We start from the raw sequence: 24,966 nt of genomic DNA on the forward strand, positions 1-24,966 counted from the left end.
GGCTGCCTCTGCTGCAGCAAGTCTCCAAGTGCATCTAACAGTTACAATGAAGGTCATTTATCACCTAAGGACAATGACACAGCCTTCTGGAGAACATGCCACTGGGCAATTTCATTGTTGTGTGAACAGAATAGAGTGTGTTTAACAAACCTAGGAAGTATAATCAGTTCCTCCACGTGGTCTCTTCACGCAATCAAGAAATGTGGTGAACGGACATGAGGCTGGCATAACCCTGTGAAGCACACGACTTCACAGGGAACGCTTTAAAAACTTTATTAATATATTTAATTTCCTGCCGTGCTGGGGATCAAACCAGGGTCTTGAGCATGCTAGACAAGTGTTCTACCCCTGAGTGCGATTCTTAAAATTTTGTGTGAATAGAAGGTGTACACTATAAAATGACACAATGTATGGAACAGTACTGTAGTCCCAAATACTGAATATTGTAATCCAAGTATTGTAATCTCTTTCATTGTCTTCCTCACAACCCAAAAGATTATATTTATAATCCCATTGAGACATTATTGGAATCCCAGCAAGTTAATTCCAATCTACTATCTCCAGTGCAACCCACGGCGAGAGTAAAGACACATTCCAAGTTAAGGGCAGCCAAGGGGTCCTAAGTCCAACCCCCTGGGGATACATGGACAAAGGCCCTGATCCTAGGCCTCTCCCAGACTTTATTACCCTGTGAAGAAGGTGGTGGCTCGAAGATGAGTGACAGTGAGGATGGAGGGAATTATGTGAGTGACTTGAGCTGGCTGGCCAGGTGGGGAGAAACGCATCTCTGCAAAATGCAGGGAGACTGACATGCAGAAGGGCCAATCTGCATAATACAACTAAGATAACGTCTGAATGGTTTTAGGAGGCTGTTGCTTCCAGTTCTAGTATATACACTTTTGTGCCATGGGGAGTCACAGCCTCTTGTTTTGAGCCTCGTGCTCAGGTTACATTCCTGGAGCTGACTGGCTCTGTCATCCCGATGTGCTCATCCTTTACAGAGCACTATGCAAGAAATGGGAGACTGTGTGATAGCTTTAGAGATTACACACCCGTACCTCGGCTGGCTTAACCTGCAATGCTTGGAGCCAACTGAAGAGAGAAGGAGATACCACAGTCAACTCTGTGCATTATCAGTCTATGGAAATAGGCCTGGAGTTAACCAGTGTTGCAGCAAACATTCTGCATTCAAGGGGGGTCCCCTAAACTGTGTCCTACAGGACAGTAAATTCAAAAACCATTTATTATCATTATTACTTATGCACTGTGCACAATTGTATGTGCTCAGCTTTCATAGCCCTGCAGCACAGTAAGTTTTACACCAGCATCACTATGAACATGTGTGTTGTGCTGTGACACTACAAAGTCTGTAACTTTACCGGGCAACCGGAATTCTAGCTTCTACAGAAAGTTTAAGAAGTCTTAAGCGAGGTACATTGTTGATCCAAAAGTCCTTATGCAGTCAAGACTGTATTCATGAATTTTTCAATTTTCACTGAGCTGTTTATACCCTGCTTTGTCGTACTTTTTGAGTGTATGTGTGGTTCGGGGTAAATCCTTCTTATATATCCAGGCACGTGCTCTGCCACTGAGCTGCATGTCCTCTCATTTTTATTTATCTAACTAACCACACCCAATTTCTCCCCATCAAAAGAAGAAATGTAAGGAGGCCAACGTGCAAATGTTCTAATGTCACTTAATTCAATGATACATTATAATTTGGGGCGGTATTGCCTTTCAAAGAGCTTGGTTTCTTTGAGTCTCCAAGACTCAAGGACTTGAGGTCAACCGTTCTAATTGTTTATAACTGCCTAGGGTGGCAGATGCCTCCTCAGGAAAAGCCACACACCCTTATGAAGTCAATTTTGCACATAATTGGTAGGGGAGCTAGCATCCTAAAGTCCCTGCCCGCCCCCCAACCCCGTATAGTTGAAAAAAAAAAAGGAAACTGAAAAACCAGGAAGGCTAACTTGACTCAAACTGTCAGTGAACTACACGGTCAGAATTTGAACTCAGATCTGCTGTCCTAGCAGCCGTTCCAGGAGAGACACACGCAGGGCCATAGTGTCTGGATTCCAAGTCTGATTATGATGTCTATTAGTTGAGTGACTTGTGCAAGTTACACAGTCAATCAGTGCCTCAGTTTCACCAGTTGAGGTGGGATAAGAAGAGTTAACAGGACTTCTCCCGTTGCCAGTAACCTTGGCATTATTTTAGTGTTTACTGTAACCACTTTACAATCAAGAAGGATGAACTCAGGAAAACAGGCATTTGTGCCTGTCCACTGAACTCCAGTGTGATACGTGACTCCACCCTCAGAAGTGACCCAAAGCCTGTGGATTGGGCATCCAAAGTTTCTCCACAGACCCTGTTTTCAAAGTCACCAGAGCAGGGTGGAACAGATCAAAGAGCTGCTTCTTAGGGGTTGGGGATTTAGCTCAGCGGCATAAGCGCCTGCCTTGTAAGCAGGCAGTCGTGAGTTCGATCCCCGGTACCAATAAAAAGGAAAAAGACAAAAAAAAAAAAAAAAAAGCTGCTTCTTCACGGAGCATCCCTCAATTCAACACAACAAGCGTCCTCTTTCCGGCAGAGGAAGGACCACAACCGTCAGCAGGAAAAAGAATGCAGAGAGAAAGGCTGGAAATTCTTGGAACAGGCCTGTTGCCCAGGGGAGGGAGGCCTGGCGTTCCCAGCCTCCCCGGAGGAGGCAGAAACAGCATTTCACAGCAGCACAGGAAGGCTGAGGGATGCGGGGTCTGTACCTCTGCCTTCCCAGGAGTGTCCGGGCCCAGCAGCCTCACAGTGCAGCGTCCAAGGCTAGGCACTAGAGAGTCCCCTCCCTCCCTGCGGCCGTGGGCGGGGTTAGGAGACTTTCAGTTTTGTTTTCCTGTGGGCTAGAAACTCACCAGGAAGCCTCTTGGAGTGAACATGGAGGAGGAATTCCTGGTGTGTAGGAATTGGTAAGAAGCCACTCTGTCCAGCAGCGGGCTTTAGGCTCACTATCCAGATGGATGGGAGACGGGAGAAGGCTGCTTCTGCCTGGAGACTGTTTTCCTGTCTGTCCCGCAGATAAAACACCCAGGAGGGCAGGGGGAGGCGTGAGGAGGGGCGGGGAAGGCAGCAGATCTCCAAATAGGCTGGTCAGGGCTGTGCAGCCTCACTGCATCCCCTGGCTCAGCTGTTTCAGGCTTGCGGGTCCGCCCCGAGTTTGAATAGCCAGGTTAATTGCTTGTAAGGGCTTCTTCTACCTGGCTTGAGGTTCTGATAATACGGTTTTCACACCAGTCTATGAAAGAAAGTGGTCCAGGGAGGGTCTTTTGGCCCATCTCACTGTCACCTGCAGAGGGGCTGGGCAGACACGCGTAGGGGGCAAGACCACAGCTCTAAGTGGGGGCTCTGGGCAGAGCCTCACTGTCAGAGCTCCTTGCCTGTGGCAGGAACCCCCAGAGAGCTTTGCTCCCTCTAGGCCTTTTGAGATTCCTGCTCTCTGAGGGAGCTCAGGAGAAAGATGAGGGGAGAGGCCAGGCAGCACAGAGTGGACAGAACATAGGCGGAGAGGTGAAGGTGCCCACGTGCATCCAGTTGGGCAACACACTCCGATCAACAGCTGTGACGTCCACTGTGCCAGGGACGTGGGCACATACTCCTTGACATCTGAGGCTATAGAGGATACAGCCTCTTGAGTTCCCTTTCACCCAGGCTGCCACCAGCAAGAGTTGGTGGAAGTGAAAGGTGGCATTTCTTGGTGATGGGAACTGTGAGAGAAATGCCCTCTCTGGGAAGTGGGAGACGGATGCCGTCGATCCTTAGGGCCTTCTTGAAGGGCCTCAGGCCCTCTCCAGTAGTTACCATAGGTGCGCCTGGGGCAGGGGATGGCAGATGGCCTCTCAGTCCCTTGCTTTGGAGGTTCTGAATGCTTCTGCCCTTGGAGGAAACCAGGTGTAGCCAGGTCATGCTGCTAACTAGCTGCTTGGGCCCAGCAGGGGCACCAGAAAACAAGAAAAAAGATTTGGATGTTTTACTTCATTTTTATCACAGCTTTACCGAAGTATCATTGAAGTGAACTACAGGTCTTTAAAGTACTTTTGATACTTTTGACGCACATTACACACTTGTTGAAATCATCCCCTGAGCCAGGAAAGGAAGCTTTCATCACCCCAGCATCTCCCACCCAGCATCTCCCAGGGCCGCCTGAAATCCCATCCTCCTACTTGCCATCCTGATGGCCTCTGAAGAGCGAGCCCTGGGTGTGAGGTCCCTGTTTTATGTGCTGTCCTCCCTCTTATAGCATGAAAAATGTGCCCTCCTCCCATTTCATCCTCCACGAGGCCCACTGCCTGCGGTTCCTGGCCCCTCAGCGGAAGGAGCCTGTCCTGGGAGCAAAGACACAGGAGCACTGTGAGCAGAGGGACTCACAGGTGAGCCAGTGGCAGGGGACACGGGACCTGAGGACCAGGGGTTTTCCTGTCCTGCGGCAGCTTGGGACTCACATGGTCCCCTGGGGGCAAATCATTGGATCTCCCCTACTTCAAACCTAGTTAAGAAAAGAAAATGCTAAGCCTGTTTTTCTCATGCTAAAGGAACTCTCCTCCTTTTTCCAACCTTTTCTCTTTTTCTTTCTTACTGTCTTTCTTTCTATTGATTGATTGATTGATGGGGGAGGGATTCATATAGGGCCTTACTGTGTAGCGCAGACTGACCTTGAAGCCTTGATCCTATTGCTGCAGCCTGCTGGGTGCTGGGAAAGCAAGTACATGCCACTGTGCCCAGCATTCAGTCTTTTCCTTGCAGATTTATGAGTTGAATAAGGCAAGGGGTTCCTGTTTCAGGAAAGGTCAGCTGTTCCAAGCTTCATGAAGAGGAGAAAGAGGAAAGGCGGCCCCAGAAGGCAGGCCACCCGGCTGATTTTCCTTTCTGGCTTTTTCACGTCTGTCCCTCCTGGCCGCTCACCTATCTTTCTAGAAATCCTCAGGCTATACATCTGTTTCAGTTCAAAGTGGTCCGGCAAAGACTTCTTGTAGCATTGGGCTGGGTGCTGGAGGGAAACTGAGGTAGCCACATCTGATCCCTACCCTTGGGAGCTCACAGATCCCACCCTGGAGCACCCAAAGTGGCTAAGGGGAAAGGCCAGGGCAGTGGCCTGGAGCCCGTGTCTCTGTCTCTCTTTCTCTGTGTTTAGGTTAAGTGTGTGATGTGCCACCAGAGTGTACAGAAATCCTTGCTGAAACTGCATGAGGTGAGAGGCAGGTGTGATCCTGGGAGAAAGAGAGGGAGAAGGGAGGAGAGGCCACTCTGCTCTTATCTCCCCTGGCTTACAGCACGGCAGAACCAGCCACCTCAACCACGCAGCTCCTCCTGCATCTGGACACCAGACAGAAGGGCTTTCTGTGGTTCATGGGTCCAGCAGAGCTTGCATCTCTGGCCCTTCCTGTAATTGATTTCAGTTCCTGGGGATGGGCTCAGTTGCCTCATTTGTCCTCAGTCTCAGCGGCCAATGATCACACCCTCTCTGACACCTCGCAGGCCAAGGAGTGCCAGGAGCGCCCTGTGAAGTGCAGGTTCTGTGAGCTGACCATGCATGTTAGTACGCTGGAGACCCATGAGGCCCACTGTGGCTTCCGGACCGAGCGCTGCCCACACTGTGACCAGCTGATCTTGCTCTGGGTGCTGGACCAGCACAGAGATGTTTGTCAACTTAAACAGGCTCTGTCCAGGGAAGGTGAGCAGCTAGGAAAAGGGAAGCTCTGAGGTCCAGAGCCCCTCTCGGGTGGGATGCAAAGACCAAACACTGCCAAGGCCACAGAGGAGAAGGGTGCCCACTGCACGTGTTTCAGTTAAACTGGCTCCCTAGTGCTACAGCGTGCATGAGAGAGTGGCCTGCTTGTGCGTCTGCTGTGGTCTTTACATGAAGGAGGGCAGTCTGGAAACTCCGCAGCCAAGAGAGGAATCAATCGTGAGCCCTGAAAGCAGAGGCTTTCTTTAAACTCCGCCAGCACAAACCTAGCTTGGTGAGAGCCACCTGAATCCTTCTGTAGATGGTAACCCTTTAGCCAGGCTTTGTGGCACACGCCTGTGTGGGAGGCAGAGGCTGATAGATTGCCACGAGTTGAAGGCCAACCTAGGGTGCAGAGGGAAAGTCGTCTCAAAGAACAAAATGTAGCTGGGAAACCTACACAGAGAATGAAGCAAGGGCTTTCCAAAAGTGAAAATCATACTGGACACTGAAGTTTCCCAGCACAAAATCTACACCTTTGTCCACCATCAGTGACAGCCAGACAGGAGCCCGCTGTAGCCCCTCCTGACCTTCGAGCCTGTGTGCTGGCCCCTGATACACTTCCTGTCCTCATCTAGTTACTTCTCACCCATGGTGTGTTTAGAGAACACAGCCGTGAAGACGCAAGAGCTTTTGTTACTTTACTGGTTGTTGTGGTATCACAGTAACATGTGAAGAGAGCCTAAGCCCTTAGACCATAAATATCTCCTAGTAAACAATCTGCCATAGGTCAAAATTGGCCCATGAAAACCTGGAAAGTATGAAATTCGTATCTATTTCTTTCATTCAAATGTGCTGAGATTTCATACAACCAACAGAGTCAACAACGCAACTTCAGTGCAACATGGCTCCAACATGACCTTGGTGCAGCCTCACCCACAACCTCAGGTTCAGCTGACCTGTTTGAGTCACAGAGCTTGGAAACTGGTACAGAGAGAGTAGCTTGACAAAGGCTTGTGATTGCCTTTGTCCCTTAAAAATCAGCTCTGCTCTCTGAAGATATGCCTTCATTAGCACCGCATGCTACCCTAGGGCGCACAGTGGATGCAAAGGGAACAGTGTATTCGTTTGACTGATTTTATGAGACAGGGTCTCACGATGTGACGCAGTCTGCCCCTGAACCCACCGTGTGGTCCAGGCTAGGCTCCAGCTCACACAGTCCTCCTGCCTCAGCCTCTGGAGTGCTGGGATTACAGGTGTGTGTCCCCACAGCCATTGTCAAGGGTGGTCATTGTGGTGTTGTTTCTGTGCTTATCTAGGGGAAAGGACTTCAGTTCCTTCAAGGAAAATCTGTAAATATTGTGATAAAATAATTTCAGGAAGTCTGCAGAGCCACTACATGGTGAGTACAGTCATTTCCTAGTGGTGCCGGCGTCCAGCTCAGGGGCTGAAAGTGTGATTCGAGCCCAGTTTTACAGAGCACAGATTTTGATTGCATTTCTTTTGCTCGGTAGTACATATTTGCTGCACACAGCTTCTATTTTCACTGTGGGGAGTTGGCACGTGTACAAACCCACTTTAAATCTTTAACTTCCCCTTGGCCTCCTCTCTTCTCCCCTCACCTCATCACTAGTTTCTCTTCCCATTTGCAAAAGAGTTCTCTTTCTATTTTGTATCTCTCTCTCTCTCTTTTTTTCCTTTTTATCGGTACCAGAGATTGAACTCACGACTGCCTGCTTACAAGGCAGGCGCTTATGCCGCTGAGCTAAATCCCCAGCCCCTATCTCTCTATTTTGTATTATCTATCTTTTATTTTTCTCTTTAGATTATTTCTTTCTTATTTATATAAGAAAAAACATGATATTTCTGCATGATTTATTTTGCTTAATGTTTTGGTCTCAAGGTGCATCCATTTTTATACAAATGATCCAAATGTATCCTTCTTTATGGCTAAATAGTACTCCATTTTATCTATGTACCACATTTCCTATATAGGCTGCATATGGGCCACTTCCAAGGTTTAACAGTTATGAGTTGAACTGCTGTACACATGGCTATGCATGTATCACTATAGTATGATGCTTTGGGAAATATACCAAGAGATGAACAGCTGGGTGGGATGGATTTCTATTTTTAAGTTTTTGAGGAATCACAGACTGACTTCCATAATGAATGTGCCAGTTTACATTCCCACTGGCAGTGTAGAAGGGTTCCCTCCACCCCGCAACAGTCTCATCAGCATTTATTTTGATTTCTTGGTGATGGCCATACTTTCTGGAGTAAGACAAAATCTTAGCAGTGTTTTAATTTGCATTTCTCTCTCTTTTTTTCCCTTTCCTTTCTTCCCCCCTCTGTGCTCCTTGTTCCCCTCCCCAGTGGGACATGTTCTTCCTACTTCCCAACATCTATGCTCCTTGTGCTCTGTATTCACCTTTTGGGTTCTTTGCACATGTGCACACACACACAGACACACATAGAGACAGAAAAACAGTGCACTATTTAAACATGTGTCCAATTTATCTCCCCTAAGATTGTGGTCTCTAAATGCATCCCATTTTCCACAGATGATTCAACTTTACCCTTCTTTATGGCAGAGTAGTATTCCATTATAAATAAATGCCACGTTTTCTTTGTACCTTCACCTTTTGATGGTCCTATTGCTGCTATCAACATGGGTATGAATATCTCACTGTGATACGATGCTTTTAATTTTTCCTGGATGATACCTAGAAAGAGAACGGCTGAGTTAAGTGGAACCTCTAGTTTCCTGAGGAATCTCTGTACTGATTTCCACAGTGCTGAAACCAGTTTACACAGTCTGCAGCAATGGAGTAGCGTGCCTTTTCCCCCACAGCCTCAGTGGCGTATGTTATTGGTTGATTCTTGATGACAGCCGGTCTTTCTGGAGTGCGATGGAATCTCAGTATTTTTTAAATTTGCATCTCAAATGACTAATGAGCTGGAGGATTTTTTCGTATATTTATGTACTACTTATACTTCTTTATCTGAGGAGTCTATTCATCTCAGATGCCCTTTCTTTTGTTTATTTGTTTGTTTTTTATTTTGTCTTTTTCATTTTTATCAGTACTGGGGATCGAACTCACGACCGCCTGCTTGCAAGGCAGGCACTTATGCCGCTGAACTAAATCCCCAGCCCCTAGATGCCTGTTTTGATTAGGTCTTTAAATTTAGGGGACCTGATTGTGTGTGTGTGTGTGTGTGTTCTTTACCTATGCTAGATGTTCTTTGAGAAGTAGTTGGCAAAATATTTTCCCATTCTGTGAGTTGTCTTTTCACCCTGTTGGTGCTTTCTTTCGTTATGCAAAAGCTTTTTCATTTGATGTGATCCAAGTTGTTGATTCTTTGTAACATTTCCTGTGCAATTAGGGTTTTATTCATGAAGTCTTCGTCTATTCCTATATCTTCCAAAGTTTTATCTATTCTATCTTCCAGCAGATTAAGTGTTTGTTTTATATTTAGATCTTTGATACATTTCACTTTTAGTTTAGTATCTGGTGAGAGATACGGATCTAGCTTCAACACTTGGCACATGGAAAGCCACTTTTTCCAGTACTACTTATTAAAGAGGCTGTCTGTCTTCCAGTGAAGGTTTTTGGCCCCTTTATCAAAGATAAGATAGCTAAGTGGGCTTGGAGTTGCTTCTGCATCTTCTGTTCTGGTCCATTGATCTTTGGGTCTGTTTTTGGGTTTTCCCCCAGATCCATGCTGTTTTTATTACAGTAGCTTGGTGGTATAACTTAAATCAGGGATTGTGTCGCTGCCTGCCCAGCTGTCACCCTGTTTCCCTGTGTAACAGGACAGTTAAACCATTATCTAAAGACCACGGCCTCGGTCCCTTCTTACCCCCCCCCTTTTTTTGGACAGAGTCTTGCTGTGCATCTCAGACTGGCCGTGAAGTCACTCTTTTCCTAGGCTGGTCTCAAACTCGCAGTGCTTTTCCTGGCTCAGTCTTCTGAGGGCTGGCATTACAGGCATCTGCCGTCTCACCCAGCTCTTCTCTTCTCACACTCGTTCCATTCTAGCTTTTGTACCCAGCGCCATCCCCAGCTTTATTGAAAATGTTGTGGTCAGAATCCAGGGTGAGCTCTGGACGCCTCAAGGCAGCACTCAGGTCTAACCTGTCATTTCGTGGAGCATTTAACATCACTCGTCTTCCTGGATTTACTTTCTGGCTTCCAGAGAACTACACTATTCTGGTCGTCAGTTACTTCAGTGGTCTGTCCTTCTCCAGACCCTCAACCTTGTTAATTTGTCAAGAACAGGGCAGACTTAGTCTGCTGTCTTTTGTTTTAATAGTGAATAAAAATGAGGCCAGATGGACTGAGTTTAGATGATCCCAGCTTTGTCGGCAGCACTCAAGTATCATAAGCAGGAGCAGCTGAACCCACACATCTCTTCCCTCCAGGCTGGACCCGGACAGCCCTTGGCCATCAGTGTCACAGGCCTCCTTGCAGCCTGTTGGGACGCTGCCTGTTGGCCCTGACATCCACAGTGACCACAAATGTGTTGTCCTCTGTCTCCCTCATGGTCGGCCCATGGATGGGGGCACCAGAGTGGTCCAGTTTGTCGCTCATGGGAGTGATTTTTCGAGGGTATTTGGGTCCTTCCAGAGCTACCGTGGCTTGGGTAGCCTTGGAAGGAGCGGGGGCTTCTTCTGTACTAAGAGCCATCTTGGTCCCTGGTCCCCGCTTTCCTCCGCCTATGCTCTCTCCCTAGTCATTTCGCCCAGACTCCAAATTTTAAGTGTCGTGTACGAGCAGACACTCCACTTCTGTCTCAGTCTGGGCATTTTAACCCCGAACCGCAGACTCAAATTTCACCACCTACTTGGCATCTTCCATGAGCTCTGGACAGACATCTCAGTTGTGACCTGTCTGAAATCACCCATCTGCCTTTGCCCATCTCGGGTGACGGCAACGCTGACCTTCCAGGCTTTGGGGCCGCAAATTCAGGTGCATCTTTGACTCCTCTCCTGGCCCCAGGAAGTGCTAGAGTCCTGCTGTGAACCAGCAGTATCTCTAGTCTGGATGCCCTGGTGCCTCTCACTGAGCTCTGTACTTCTCCCACTGCCATCTGCTCCCATCACCGTGGCCAGCACGGTCCTTCAAAAACACCACTCAGCTGTTTACTCCCCTGTTAGGATCTGTGCTGACTCCTGCTCCGCTTCACACAATGAGAATCCCTACGATGGCTTTGAGCTTGGAGGCCTCTGCCTCCTTCCCTCCTCACTGCCTCCAATCTCACCTCCCTCCCCTGTCCAGCCTGGCCAGCTCACTAGACTAGACTCCTTGTGCTTACCCTCTCTCTCTCTTTCTCTCTTCTTTTAAAGACAGGGCCTTGCTGTATAGCCCAGGCTGGCCTTGAACTCACAGCAATCCTGCCTTAGCGTCCTGAGTGCTAGGACTATAGGTGTGCACCACCACACCTGGTCTTTTCAGGATGTCTTGAGCACACCGTACCTGAGGGCATTTTCACTAAGGCCTCTCCCTCTGCCTAAAAGCTGCCCCATCATCCCATCCTCTACCATATTCCTTTTTTTGTTCTGGTTGCTTTTGCTGGTTGTGCCTTGAATTGTTGCCCCTGTGCCATGCCCTATGCCTGCCTTGCAGCTGATTATGGACTGAAACCTCCACAAACTGTGAGCTAAATAAACCATTCTTTCCCTAATTTTTGGCATCAGGTGTTTTGTCTCAGCAACGAGAGAAAAGTAACCTAGACAGTACTCATCCCTCAGAAACAATAATAATCAGGTTTTCCACTTGTGCTTCTTTATTTCTCTCTTTTCTTTTCTTGCCTTCCAGAAATATTTTAAAGCAAAGCCAAGATATCCTATGACTTCCTGCATCATTCTTTAGGACTTTATGTTTAAAATGTGCTGTTTTTCTTAACTACAGTGCCTCTATCCCTCTCAGTGGTATTGGCTAAGTTCTTTTCTGTCATATTCTGGGAGCTGCCCTTTACCATGTGTGCTCACTAGGTCCCAGCTGGCTGCCTCTTACTCCCTCGCCTTCTATGGAACTGAGTGAGTTTCCTGCTTTCTTTTCTTATTGATTTGATAAGTTTACATTCTACTTGTTATTTTAGTAGTTTTGAATGACATTTTAATATGACAGTTTGACTTAGTAAGGTCTAAAATGATCATTACCTTTATCCTTCTTACAAGCTTATATGGTTTTGAAAACACTAACTCTGATTCTCTCATCCCACTGTATATGAAATGTTGCCATAATTTTTTCCTGTTTTTTCACCACCCCTCTTTAATCAATATTGTTATTCTTTGTTACGCAGGTCATACCTGTTTGTACATACTCACGAGTTTACCCTTTGCTTGCTCACATTCTTTCTTGGCTCCCAACTTGCTTTCTTGCAGAACTACATCTTTTAGTTCTTTGAGTATGAACTTGTAAGTAGTAAAGAGATGCAGGGTAGTGTGAAGACCCCGGGCTCAGTCCCTAGTACTCTGCCCCAAAAAGTCTCTATTCCCATGAATAAGGAAAGAGCCCTGATGCCTTCTTGAAGCCTCCACCTTTTAACCCAGTCACACTGGCACACCAAGAATTTGAGCAAAACACTAACATTCAAACTATAACATCAGTCAGGGATTAATCCCTGAACTCAAAAGTCTCTTGCCATCAGCTCTGATCTTGAATGTCTGTTATAGTCTGTTCATCATTTCTGAGTATTTATAGTGAGAAGTTTTCAGGTTATCTAGTCAAGTGACCTCCCAGTGATTAAACTGAAGTCTTTTTGTTTGCATTTGATGTATCCCAATTGCAGGAGGACTGTTCGGCAGCCTCAGAGCCTCTGAAAAAGCTGCTCATATCTTTTCCAAGTCGTCCTGGTGGAAATCAAACTCCCACAGAAGAGAAAGCTGTCCGTCCAAAGACAAAAGATATAAACAGATCTCCTCTCCTTTTTGAAAGTTCAACAAATCAAGCACCAAGAGACACAGACAGACCCATGAATCTGCCTTCAGAATCTGAGCTTGGCTCCGGGGCTGCCTCTCCTGCAGAGAACGAGCCGCCCTATGACATCCTGAAGAGATGTTTGCAATGCGGGATCCTGCTTCCCCTGCCCATTCTGAACCAACATGAGGTACCCAGCCCCTGTTCCCTCACCCCCTGACTGTTAACCCGTGGCAGTGTCTTAGAGGATCAGATACCTGCAGGAGAGTAGCCCATGTTCCTTCCCTATCTCCCTGTTCCCAGTTTGTCCAACGCACTCTCTCAGAGAACCCAGTGCCTGCTTTTCTGTGTGTCACCTTGCAAGACTGGGTCGCCTTTGACGGTAGAGCCAGATCTTTCATTTCTGAGTGTCTAGCTCCCTTCCTAAGGGCTGACATACGGCAAGTGCTCCAAAACTATGGAGTAAGTGAATCAAGCTGAAGGCCAGTCCATCTCCCTTAAGGTGTGATAAGGCAACAGAGGCCCAGAAAGCAGAAAAGTCTTGCTCCCAATCCCAAGTCAGCACGTAGCCATCTTCCCTCCAGCAGATCAAGGACACAGCCATATTCCTCAGTGTCCTGGGTTTTTCCATCCTCCGTTACTTTCTTCTAATAATAAGAACTGGCCTTCGAGGTAGTTAACCATGTGCCAGTTACAATGCAGAGCTCCTGATAAATGTTTAATCTTCATTATAAACAATAGATAGGTGTTTAATCCTCACTGTATATATGAGAAAACTGAACAAAAAAAAAAGGTCTATCGAGTGCCTTCCCCAGGATGGTACACTGAGAGTGGGAGAATCCAGTGTCCTCCAAAGATTTTGTTCTTAAACTCTGTTCTAGATGCCTTGTTTGATTTTTTTTTAAATACTAAAGTATTAGATTGTGTTGTTTTCTTTTTTTTTTTTTTTTTTTTTGGTATTTTTACTGGTACCAGGGATGGAACTCACGACCACAGGCTTGCAAGGCAGGCACTTATGCCGTTGAGCTAAATCCCCAGCCCCTAGATTGTGTTGTAAATAATAGACAACAAATGTTGTAGCTTGAAGAATAAAAGCAGAGCTGGTTATTCCCCACACCTACCCCACCTCTCCAGTGCCACCGAGACACCAATTTCACAGCCTTGTGAGGAACTTCCGAAACTGTATTTTCACTGACGTGAACTAACAATTGCTTGAATTGCTGCTCTTCCCCTACATATTATCTTAATGTGCTCATTGCTCTATCAAATTTGCCTTCTTCATTTAGTATATCGTAGACCTGGTGTAAGGTAGGCCAAAGTATTTTCTAAATTTCTGCATATATATATATATATATATATATATGCACACAAGCATATAATCTTACAAAAATGGACTGATTTTGTCTTATGAGGCCATTGTTGCTTATCTCCCACCACTAGCATGTTTCTTTTTGCAATTTTTTCTCATCTTTATATAATAAGGTGTCAGATTTAGGGAATGAAAATACTAGTTACCCGGACAAGTTTGAGTTTTGGAAAAACAAGAGAATTCATTAGTATTAGTGTTAGGATTAGGATTAGGCAGTGCTGTGGAATTAGACCAGGGGCCAGGAGGTTGGGAAGATGCTTTGCTACTAGGCGACATCCTCAGCATTTTAATTTTTTACTGTGAGACAGAGTCTCAGTTACGTTTCCCAGGCTGCCCTGGAACTTGCAGACCTTCTGCCTCAGCTTCCCAAAGAGCTGAAATTACAGGCAGCCACCACCACGCCTGACAGTTTTTTAGAAGTATAATTATGTCCATGCAATGATTCTTTCTCCACAATTGAAATTGAAAGGAGCACCTTGTGTTTTATTTGGCAGCCTTATTATGAAACACGCAGGCACGTGCATTTGGAGTCCCAGTGGACACACTTCTTTATGTCATAATGTTTTCATTTAGCCATAGCCAGGTACACAGTGTGGCTCATTTTCTCCTGTTCTCCCACTCGGCTTGATGTGGGCTGAAGTTAAACACCTCCAAAGCCTTCTTTCCGCCCCTCTCTGGGATGGAGGGATTCTATGCTGCTTCTGTGCCATCCACTGGAGTCTCTAGGCACCTGTAGCTTAGGGCTCTTGTCTGAGAGCAGAAACAGGAATATTTCAGAAGCCAGCACTTCCCTCTCAAACATACTGAAATTTTTATATCCCTTTCTTTAGGTAAAATGCAGACAATTAGCTTTTTCAAGGGAAAGCAGGTGAGCAGATCCAGCTAGATTTGGAAGGAAGAACTATGAATTTAGAAGACTTCCTGCTTGCACTGGCTTTCCTGCGCCCTGTTGGTGATGGCTGCTACTTGTGAAAAGATGGATTTCATCCCTTCCTATTTAGAGGACAAAGCTTGCACTTTAACCATGTGCCTTCTTTTGAACAGACATTGGTTTCCCTACGGGCTCCAGGTAACCAGGAGAGAAAGAGATTCCAGGTCTCTCTGGCAGAGCATTCTGATTAAATGTCTAGAATCAGTAGCTGGGGTGCCTAGGGGACCCCCACTTTGTCCCTGAAAAATAAAAAACGCCTTCCTTGAAAGCTTCTTGGTCACCTTCTTGGGTTCCTCATGGGTTTCCCAGAAGAGGGTCGGCAGGAAGACAGGCCTGCAGCAGAAAACAAAGCAGAAGGGCCAGAGAGAGAATGAGGGTGTCCACAAGGGCAGCATGGAAGGCTCCGAAGGGAGCTGGCTGGGGAGCCTGAGCCTGCTGGCTACCTGCACGCGGACCGGGCTTTTTCCCGTCTGCGCAGGCCTTGGGGAGAAGGCTTAGCACCCCAGCTCCTCCCAGGGCAGGGAAGGGTCCGAGGCTGGGGGTAAACTGGGCACGCCCTGCCCTCCCAAAAGAGAGAGGGAAAGCTTTCCTCAAGCTAGGTTAAGCTCCTGTCGGGTTTGCTCAAGGCTCCCCTGGTGCTTTGCCTAAGGAGAGAAGCGGAGAGCTGAGGGAGAGTGCTGGGCGGGCAGTGACCTCCTAGAGGCCTCCGAGGCACCGCTGGACCAGACGAGTCAGAAACTTCCTCCTGGCCTGCAGAGGGGTCGCCCCGCGCGCGCCCCAGGATGCTCCGCCAAGGCCCTGGCTACCCGGGACTGGGCTGCTGGGACCTGGGGCTGAACCGAGCCCAGAGGACGGCGGGGCGTCACAAAGACGGCGCGGTGTTGAGCCCCTGGCTGAGCCGCCAAGCCAGGGTAGGGCGCGGCCCCCGCCCCGGGTGCTTGCAGTCGGCTTCGGCGCTCGCCTGCCTGCAGCCCAGACGGGGCGCAGCCCAAGCGAGCAAGCGAGCGAGGAGAGCCAGAAACAGGTGAGCCAGGCCTGGGCGGCGGTGGGACACCAGGAGACCACCTCCTCCTGGAAGCCACTCGGCTACTGGTTCCCTGGCCACCTCCGCACTGCTTGGGTGCTGGGTTTTCTTCCCTAGTTGGCAGCTATGTGATAGGGTGGACCAAGCCCAGGCTTGAGGGCCCTAGGCTGGGTTCAAAGTCCACCTCCTCCTGGGCACAGTAGTGCACGCCTGTAATCCCCGCACTCTGGAGGCTGCAGCAGGAGAATCATCGTGAGTTCCAGACTAGCCTGGGGTAAACAGTGGGTTCAAGGCCATCCTGAACTGCATAGCAAGACTCTGTTCTAAATAAATATCCCGCCTCCCGCTTACTACACAGCCCCATTATGAAGCTATTAGCCTTCCAAGACCTCTGTTTCCCTGTGTGTAAAATGGGCGTATTCCTGGCAGGGTGGCACAGGCGGGCACCTTGGCCCCAGCATTCTAAACGGCAGCAGCCCCTACTCAGCGTTTCCTGTGTTCTAGGTGCTTTCCTGGGCTTTCCCAGCACCAGCTCACTGAGTCTTCCCAGCTAAGCTATTGCCTCTCGGGGCTTTGGAGGATCTTAGTACAGGGTGTAGGATCTGGAGCCTTCTTGAAAAATGCTTTTCTAGCCCATCCAAAGTTCTTCCTGCCCATCCTTACAGCTTGCGTTTCTGATGATTCTTACCTGTGATTTAGTTTAGCTTTTTTTTTTTTTTTTTTTTTTTTTGTTTTGCCATGCTGGGGTTAGAATCCAGGGCTTTATGTGTACTAGCAAGAGCTCTACCGCTGAGCTACACCACTGCCCTTGGCTTTTCTGGGGCACCTTTACCACCTTCCTCCATGCTGTGCACAGCAGAGGCCTCTGGGATTGAGCCCTTCACCAGCAATACAAAAAGCATCCACCTTTCTCATTTGTTAAATGCTTAAGCGCCTACTAAAAGGAGAATGACACAGAGTGTGTGTCCTTCTGAAAGACAAGAATGCAAATAATATGCAGGGGTGCTCACTGGCCAGGAGGGATAGGAGGGGACAGGCTGAATGTGGAGGGGGACGCAGAACTGCCCATGTGCTGAGTCAGGGCGGCTGCTGTTCTGTCCCCCCCAGAAAGCTGCCCAGCTCTGGTGGGAGGGGCCAGCTCGGGGTGGGAGGGGCCACATCGCCCACTGAGCAGTGAGGGAACAAGGAGGAGAATGGGGATAAGACACCTAGCAAGGCCACACAAACACTCACTGAGGGCCTCACTGCCACTGTGATGTTGGCAGGAGCTGGAGGGGCCTGGGGCTGTCACAGGAGAGAAAGGGCAGAAAAAGGCGGGGAGACCAGGGGTCCTATTCAACAGACACAATGGGTGAAATACACAGTCACAGAGATGAAGGCAGGCATTCGAGCCCCGTTTAACCAACACAGGCAAACAAAAAGATCCACATCGAACTCCCTAAGATAGTTGCCTATGGTATGGGGAAGGGGCGGGGGAATGGGGCAGAAAGTTAAAAGGGAATAAGTGAATTAGTAAAACTGAAGACACAGTTGCACAATAATATGGATTGGGAAATGTGACTAATTTGGACCCCTACATCTGAGGTCCATGAAGTAAGGGTAGGAAAAAAGTCCAGGAGAAAAACTCCGAAAGCACAGGTTCTCATGTGGGCTTTCTAACTAAGGAAAACCCATTGCCTCTCTGGGTTCCAGCGTGGATCTCTAAAAGAATTAAATTATCAAGTCTACTTCCAGCTCTGTGACTTTATTGATTCCACCAATAATCTTGGATTTGCTTGGGAACGTATCTGATAAAGGATTCACAGAGTGTAAGACTTGACTTCTGAAGTGTGAGAGTTGGGCAGAGGCAAAGAAACCAAGAGAAACTTTTTAGCAGAGGAAACTGGAAAAGCAAAAATGTGTGAAAATGTCAGCAGATGGTTATAAAGCCTGACTGATGGCTCCACATATCGGGCAAGTTCCAGCAGCCCACCTTTGGGGACCCTGTGCCTGGCTGGTGGGACCAACTGCAAGACAACAGCCAGCCAGATGCCTTTCAGTGCTCCCCAGTCTGCCTTTACAGCTCCCAGTGTGAGTCCCCGAAGGGACTCACAGACCCCTGATCCCCATGATCATGTGAGGCTGCTCTGGACCATTCCTCCTCCACTCCCCACCAGTGTCCTCTCTGCCTCCCAAGACTGACCACATTCTCTCCCCCAGGTGACTTTCCACCCCAAGGGGCTCGATGGCCTCAGCAGAGGGGCTGGGTCTTGCTTTGCTGTTTACACCTGTTGAGTGTAAACTCCACCATCAGCATCGCAGCTGTGGCCCTGCAGGGGTTCTTGCCCGGGAAGCCTTGTCTGAATTCCTGAGTCTCAGGGAGGGGAAACACGGGGAATGCCTGCACTCCAGGACACGATCTTTCTCACATCACCTAGGGCTCCTCGAGCCAGCACCTCATCGGCCGTGTCCAGCACCTCCACTCCCTGCCAACTTACGAATTCAGCCCTCCAAGTGTTGTAGCTCCCTGAATGTGCACGTAGGACATGCACCATAGTCCTGTAGCTTTGCACAGACTGTTCCCGCTACCTGAGGGATCCATTCTCCCACCGCCACTGCTAGGCCCACCTGGGCTGTTTTGAAAATCCCACTGACCTTCAAACCTAGTTTATGGCCAGCCTGATGGTGCACATGCTGTAATCCCAGCACACGGGAGGCTGAGGCAGGAGGATTACCTTGAGTTCGAGGGCAGCTTGGACCACACAGTGAGTTCAAGGCCAGCCTGCACTACATAGCGAGATTCTGTCTCAGGAAAAAACCGACCACCCAGCATAGGTGCCACCACCTCTGAGCAGCACTGTCCACTTCCTCCTTACCCAGGCAGAATAAACCCCCGCTGTTTGTGCCACCCTTGCACTTGAGAGTGCCTTGACCTCTCCTCTCATCATACTGAAACTAAGTACCGGTCCATGTCCCCAGGTAGTCTGTAAAGTCCTTCCAGGCACACTGTGACACTGGTGAGCTGTGTTGTGAGCCCTGAACCACCTGTATGTGGCAGGACATACTGAACCACAGAGACAGCTTTTGTAATTGAGTTTAATTTCTGTTTGGTGAGAAATAGGTCTTCCTTTTTACTCTCCACAGAAAACACAAGACTGCTTTCCTGTCCTCAATTTTGGAAGCCCTGCTTACCACGCAGCCGTACTGTGCCTCTCGAGTCTTCGATGGATGAAGAAAGTGAACTGATCCAGGCTCAAGACCAGAGCTTCTGGGCCGCTCTGCCTGATGTGTGCCTGCGCCGTATTTTCTGGTGGCTGGGAGACAGAGACAGATCCAAGGCAGCCCTGGTATGCAGGAAGTGGAACCAGATGATGTATTCAGCTGATCTCTGGCGATACAGGACCATCACCTTCAGCGGGAGACCTTCCAGGGTGCATGCATCAGAATTTGAGTCGGCTCTTTGGTATGTTAAGAAATTCGGTCGTTATTTGGAATGTTTGGAGATCAAGTTTCTGAACCCTTACAATGCTGTCTTGACCAAGAAGTTCCAGGTCACCATGCGAGGTCTTCTCTCATGCCTGGGCAGAAGTAACAACCGTCTGAAGTCGCTTTCCATACAGCACCTGGAGCTGGATCGCCTGGTCTGGAGGAACAGCATCAGGAACTCGCTCATTAAAAGCTTGAGCTTCTTCTTAAAGAAAATGGGCAGGTATCTGGACTCCCTCAGCCTGAAGGGGGCCAGGCTGACTGTGGAACAGGGCTGCCAGGTGCTGAACTCCCTTAGCTACCTACGGAATGAGAGCCCCGCCTCAGATCTTAACATCGAAGATTACTTCAGCCACCACCTGACTGTCTACAGCAGCCTGCAGTTCAGGAGGACCATGGCCACATTCCACAGCCTGGCCTCCTTGACACTCAACTACAACTGCATTTCTGATGAGCTGCTCGAGAACTTGGCTGAGAACAATGCCAGCACCCTCCGGACCATGAACATCAAATGTCACTTTCATGACCCCCACGGCCAGGTCATCTGGGGTATGTCCTGGGCCAAGCTGGCCAAGCAGGCCAGCAGCCTGAAGGTGAACTTCTTCTTCGAGCGGGTCATGAAATACGAGCGCTTGGTCCGCATCCTCCTGCAGGAGATCCCCATGAGGAGCATAAGTCTGAGGAGCTGCTATTTCAGTGACCCAGACTGGTCCATGAGACCCACTCTGACGGACCTCCTCCCCACCTTCCGGCACACCCTGCAGGTAAGCAGGAAGTGAGGCCCAGGCAGGCTTACAGGCAGCAACTGCCATCCAGTTGCTATTTCCCCAGAGGGAAGCTTGCCAATCACACGCTGAGTGTGTATGAACTGCTACCAGACGAAGCCTCCCCCATGTCCTCAGGACCACAGCAGATGACAAAAATAGCCACTCGCCTCCAACATGAGACATAAGGAGAGTTCTGGCTGGTGGTCAGCAATAAAAAGCTTAGGGTGGAGCAGGTGACCCTTTCTCCACAAGGTCACAGCAGCACACAGGGAGATCATGTGGCTCCCATAGTCAGCTCTAAGCAGGGGACCCATCTGGTTCCAGCAGTGCCCCATAGTTAGGAAGATAGAATGGGAAGAGCCAAATCAGACAGAAAATCAAGACTGACTTAGGCACCTGAAGAGCTTGGCAGTCCTGGAATGTACAGTGATGTGGCAGCTTTGCCACCTATAAAATCAGGGTTATTTTGTGGCTCCTCAGGAGTTTATGGTCATTATCACAACTGACATTGATATGAATAAATACCACTGCTAATATGAGTGGACTACAAGATGCTAACAGCTTACTTGTATTCCTATAACCCTGAGACAGGCAGAATGGATGCTCTTGGAGCTTCATAAAAACTTGAAGTTTGGTGGCCATCTCTCAGTCATCCAGCACTCACTGCAGGGCTGAGCCCAGCACCATAGTATCTGGATTCCAAATATTGTGCTTCCAAATTCCAGGTTTTGCAAACTTGCATGACCACAGTTGATTCTCTTCCTTGAGGGCCAAATATCTAATGTTTCTCATCTAAAAAACTCCAGAACTACCACAGCAGTATGCCCAAAGCTCAGTCTTAAACATGTTACAGGATGACCCAGACCCACACGATTTCCCTTTTGGTGCTTTTCCAGAAATTAACTTTTGAGTTCAACAACAACCATGAGTCACTGGATGAAGAGCTGCACCTGCTCATCCTCTCCTGCAGGAAGCTGTTTTACTTCAAAATCTGGGCTTTCCTTGATGTTAAGTTTGTGGAGCGCATCCTGAAGAGCCAGGAGGAGGGACAGTGTGCCCTGCGCACACTCAAGGTAAGAGGCCCTGGATGGTTTTGTAGGACAGAGCAGGGCATCCGGCCAGGCACACTGGCAGGCGCTGTGCCACTGAGCTACATCCCCGGCTGTGGCAGGTACATCAGGATGCCTGGGACACAGCGGAGGGGGGAGGTAGGGGGCAGGGAGAGCCATCATGCCCGAGTCAGGTCCACTGGGCAGGAATGGTTTCACAGAAGAGAATTTGCAGCTCCCGTGGTGCAGCCAGCCTGCCACAGCTGTGGGCTCTGCACCTGTGGACTCAACCAACTATGAACTAAAAATTTCTAGGGATAAAAACAGCATCTGTCATTATTCCCTAAACAAGAGTATAACAGCTATTTACACGGCATTCACATTGAACTAGGTATTATGTTAGGTATCAGAGATCACGCGTACAGAGGAACGTGCACAGGTTATCTGCAGACACGACATCATGCCATGTTCCACCAGGGACTTGAGTCTCCCTGGACTTTGGTATCCATGGAAAGTCCTGGAACCAGGGTCCCTCAGACACCAAAGGGCAACCATAGTCGAGTCTGGACTTTCCCTGATTCTGCCAGCAGCCGGATGTGCAGATCATTGAGATCACTGCTCGTCTGAGTGATGAAGTCACTGTGTGTGTACGTGGGGTTGTTTCTTTATTGGCACAGGTGAGGATTTATACAAACAGATATGAGACTAACGAAGAAGACAGGACCTTGCGGGAAATTCACAGGAAGTACAAAGACCTGATCGACTCAGGGATTAACTATTTTGTCATCGCCTACCCCATGATGTAACGAGCCTCTCTGGAAGAAGGAAGCCAGGAGCACTTCAAACTTGAAAACCCACTTCTTGGAGGACCATAGTTAGGGTACTTCCACCCCACCCTTCCTTTCTTTCTCCTTTTGCCCTTTCTACACCAACATGAACAGCGGGGCAGAGGCTGGGACAACTGCTTATGTGAAGGCTCCAGATGACTTTAAAGTGCTATCTTTACCAACTATCCAGGGGTGATTTCGCCTTTTGTTGTTTGGTTTTGATTTTTTTATGCCCTTGTTTAGACAATGAACAAAATGCCCAAACTGCTCAAAATCTTTTTCTACTGGGGGAGCCTGACTCTTGGTCAGCTATGCCCCCGAAAAGGTGTATGACCAGTCAGTGAGTAAACAATCTACTGACCAATATCACCAGTTCAGAAATCCTACGTGCAGTGTGGTCTTCATGTGAAAACCTCCTGACAACGACATTGGCTAGGCCTGATCTCACACAGGTGGGAATCCACAGCCTGCCCTTGGCTGAAGCAGGAAATTCTCCACTTTCAAAAGGAGCCTGCTCAGAGCTGGAGCTCCCTCGCCCAGAAGGAACTCCGATCCTGATTCATCCATCCTGAGACTTGGAGCTCCTCCTCTGGCTTTGCTTTAGATTCCCATCAGGCCGCATGATGCCTAGCCTACTGTGAACACTCAGCTATGGGGCTGACCCGGAAGTGGTCAGTACACTCACAGTTGTGACGAATTGGTCACACCATGGGGAAGTGGTTCTAAGGCAACGCTCAGTAAAAAGGCCACGCAACACGCTGTTTAGTAAGACACTGATCCTGTAAGATATATCTAAGGATTTTTCTAAAGTAAAGCAGAGAGATACCATAAATGTTAAAAAGTATACAGTGGAGGGGTAAAATTATTTGTTTTTATTGAATTTTTTTGTTTTTCCATATTTGTCATCTTAACAATCAGATATTGTTTTTATAATTAGGAAAAGTCCCGTATGTTCTAAGTAATGAGTGATCATAAATCCCTGGTGTCATACACATATGTTGAAGATTTTTGTTCATATAATCCCATATTGTTCTCTCTTTCGATAGATATAAAATAATAAAATATCAGGCTACTTCAATGTGACTCACTGAGATTTCATGTCTTTGTACTGCGTGTGTCCATATTCATGCATTTTACACACTTGTTAAAATTCATATTTAACTAGATCTTTTCAGTTTTCACTGCGCCTTTGCAGCACTGTCTCACCTGACTCCCACAGTGCTGTCTGGAAGACATGGTTGCCATTTCACTACCATCTAGTCAGGATTTGACCCATTAAGGAAGGGGGGGTCCCACCTGTAGGAAGCTCCCACATCTCATGTGAAAAGAGATCATAAAGTATTATAATAACTGGGACTGGAAAAGCCCAAGAGAGAAAGTCTGTTGCTTGTGGACCAAAGGAGGTGCCTTGCCTTGGGTCTGAGGGGAGCCTTATCAGATTGGTTGGTACAGTGATTTCTTTGTGCAGACCAGTTAGTTCCTTCTACCCCAAACACAGAATCTATGGATACGTAATTCTAGTATGGAAAGCATCTTAATATAAGTTTCTATGAAAATGCTTTCTATAAAACAGTGGATTCACCTTATAGTTTTGCAAAGGTCACGTCTGGCTTACAAGTAGACAGCTAAGTTTCCATCCCCACCTCTGCACTCAATCTGCGGTGACATCACATACCAAGTAGCCTCTGGAAAACTCTGGAGAGAAAGGGAATGAAAAAAGACATGTGACGTTTGGGTGTGATTGTTTAAATAGTTCTGACCTCATGAATCCTTTGAAAGAAGGGTCTCAGGGGCTCTCAGAGATGCCCTGATTACACAGAGAACTACAGCAAAGATGTTTTTGGTTTCCCTCAGGGAGCAGCAGCGTCCTAGCAGGAAACTGCAGAGTTTTCAAAAGCATCTATCTTTAAGCCAGTATCATCTTCATCATTATTATTATTATTATTATTATTATTATTACCACATTCAAAGGCCCAGTAATGGATAGTGGCAGCCAACAGACTTGTGGCCTCTCTTTTCCTTCCTGGGTGACAGGTTCTTACTTAAGCCTGTCCTCCTTCTCCAGGACACAGCAGGGGGCAGGGCCCCAAAACCCATCACTAGACTAAAGATCTGCAAAGGCCACTCTTCTTTGAAGAAATACAAATGTGGACTGTCCCTGTCCTGTGTGTAGGAGCAGAGATGCACTGTCACTGCTTGGGCTTCCTCTCAGGTTCTGGCTGTATGGTGCATGGCCGATAACGTTCTGGTGACAAGTGACATAGGCAAACCCTTCTGTATGTCCAAGTTGCAACGGACTGAAGCCACCTTCAAACTGAGCTCCTGAAATATAATTCCCAATGTGATGGTGTTTGGAGAGGGGGTCTTTGAGAAGTAATCAGATCATGAGAGCAGTGCAGTCACGAATGGGATTAGTACCTTTCTGAAAGAGGCCCCAAGGAGCTTGTGCTCATTTCCCCTACCCGGTGAGAGATAAGAAGTTAGCAGCCTGGATGAGAGCCTTTACCAGAGCTCACCGGTGCTGCTAACCTGATTTCAGAATATCGGCTTCCAGAGCTGGGAGGGAAAGTTTTCTGTTGTTCACAAGCCGTTAACTCAATGGTATCTTATTAAATGTCAGTGCAAACTGACTGAAACACAAGGCTATGAGGGAAGTCGGGCTACAACCAAACTTAAATGTGAATCGTTCCATTATTGACAGGCAAACTGGTAACACAGGGGCAGCCTGAAGACGGGCTCAGTGATGGGCCTGTGACTTGCTGGGCTGGACAGGATCTGAGGCCTGGGTTCCTTGTACCATTTAGATCAGTATTTTATATGACCTTAAATAAGTTTCTTACTCTGTTTATGATGTAGTTCCTGCTATTTGTAAAATGGGAAGAGCTGAGAAATTAA

The 24,966-nt window shown here is 48.0% G+C and overlaps 2 protein-coding genes and 1 long non-coding RNA gene across 3 annotated transcripts; 2 read left to right on the forward strand and 1 right to left on the reverse strand.

The window, feature by feature from the left end:
- Positions 1–2,755: 2,755 nt before the first annotated feature.
- Xaf1 (XIAP associated factor 1) lies at positions 2,756–15,207 on the forward strand. Its single transcript, XM_003469506.5, has 7 exons — positions 2,756–2,960; positions 4,289–4,418; positions 5,180–5,236; positions 5,524–5,719; positions 7,033–7,115; positions 12,512–12,829; positions 14,839–15,207. Exons 1-7 carry the CDS (start codon positions 2,929–2,931, stop codon positions 14,878–14,880), a joined length of 858 nt encoding a protein of 285 aa, XP_003469554.2. The 5' UTR covers positions 2,756–2,928; the 3' UTR covers positions 14,881–15,207.
- On the reverse strand, positions 14,975–15,748 carry LOC134476492 (uncharacterized). The gene is made up of 2 exons (XR_010048192.1): positions 15,633–15,748; positions 14,975–15,272 (listed from the first exon to the last, which is right to left on the reverse strand). It is a non-coding gene; the product is annotated as an uncharacterized LOC134476492 (long non-coding RNA).
- Fbxo39 (F-box protein 39) lies at positions 15,715–23,149 on the forward strand. The gene is made up of 4 exons (XM_003469641.4): positions 15,715–15,963; positions 19,087–20,192; positions 21,092–21,268; positions 21,922–23,149. The coding sequence occupies exons 2-4, from the start codon at positions 19,167–19,169 to the stop codon at positions 22,048–22,050; spliced, it is 1,332 nt and encodes a 443-aa protein (XP_003469689.1). The 5' UTR covers positions 15,715–15,963; positions 19,087–19,166; the 3' UTR covers positions 22,051–23,149.
- The last annotated feature ends 1,817 nt before the right edge of the window (positions 23,150–24,966 follow it).

This window comes from Cavia porcellus, unplaced genomic scaffold, assembly GCF_034190915.1.
Source record: "Cavia porcellus strain 051 isolate PalLab524CR breed Dunkin Hartley unplaced genomic scaffold, mCavPor4.1 scaffold_6, whole genome shotgun sequence".
NCBI classification, from domain to species: Eukaryota; Metazoa; Chordata; class Mammalia; order Rodentia; family Caviidae; genus Cavia; species Cavia porcellus.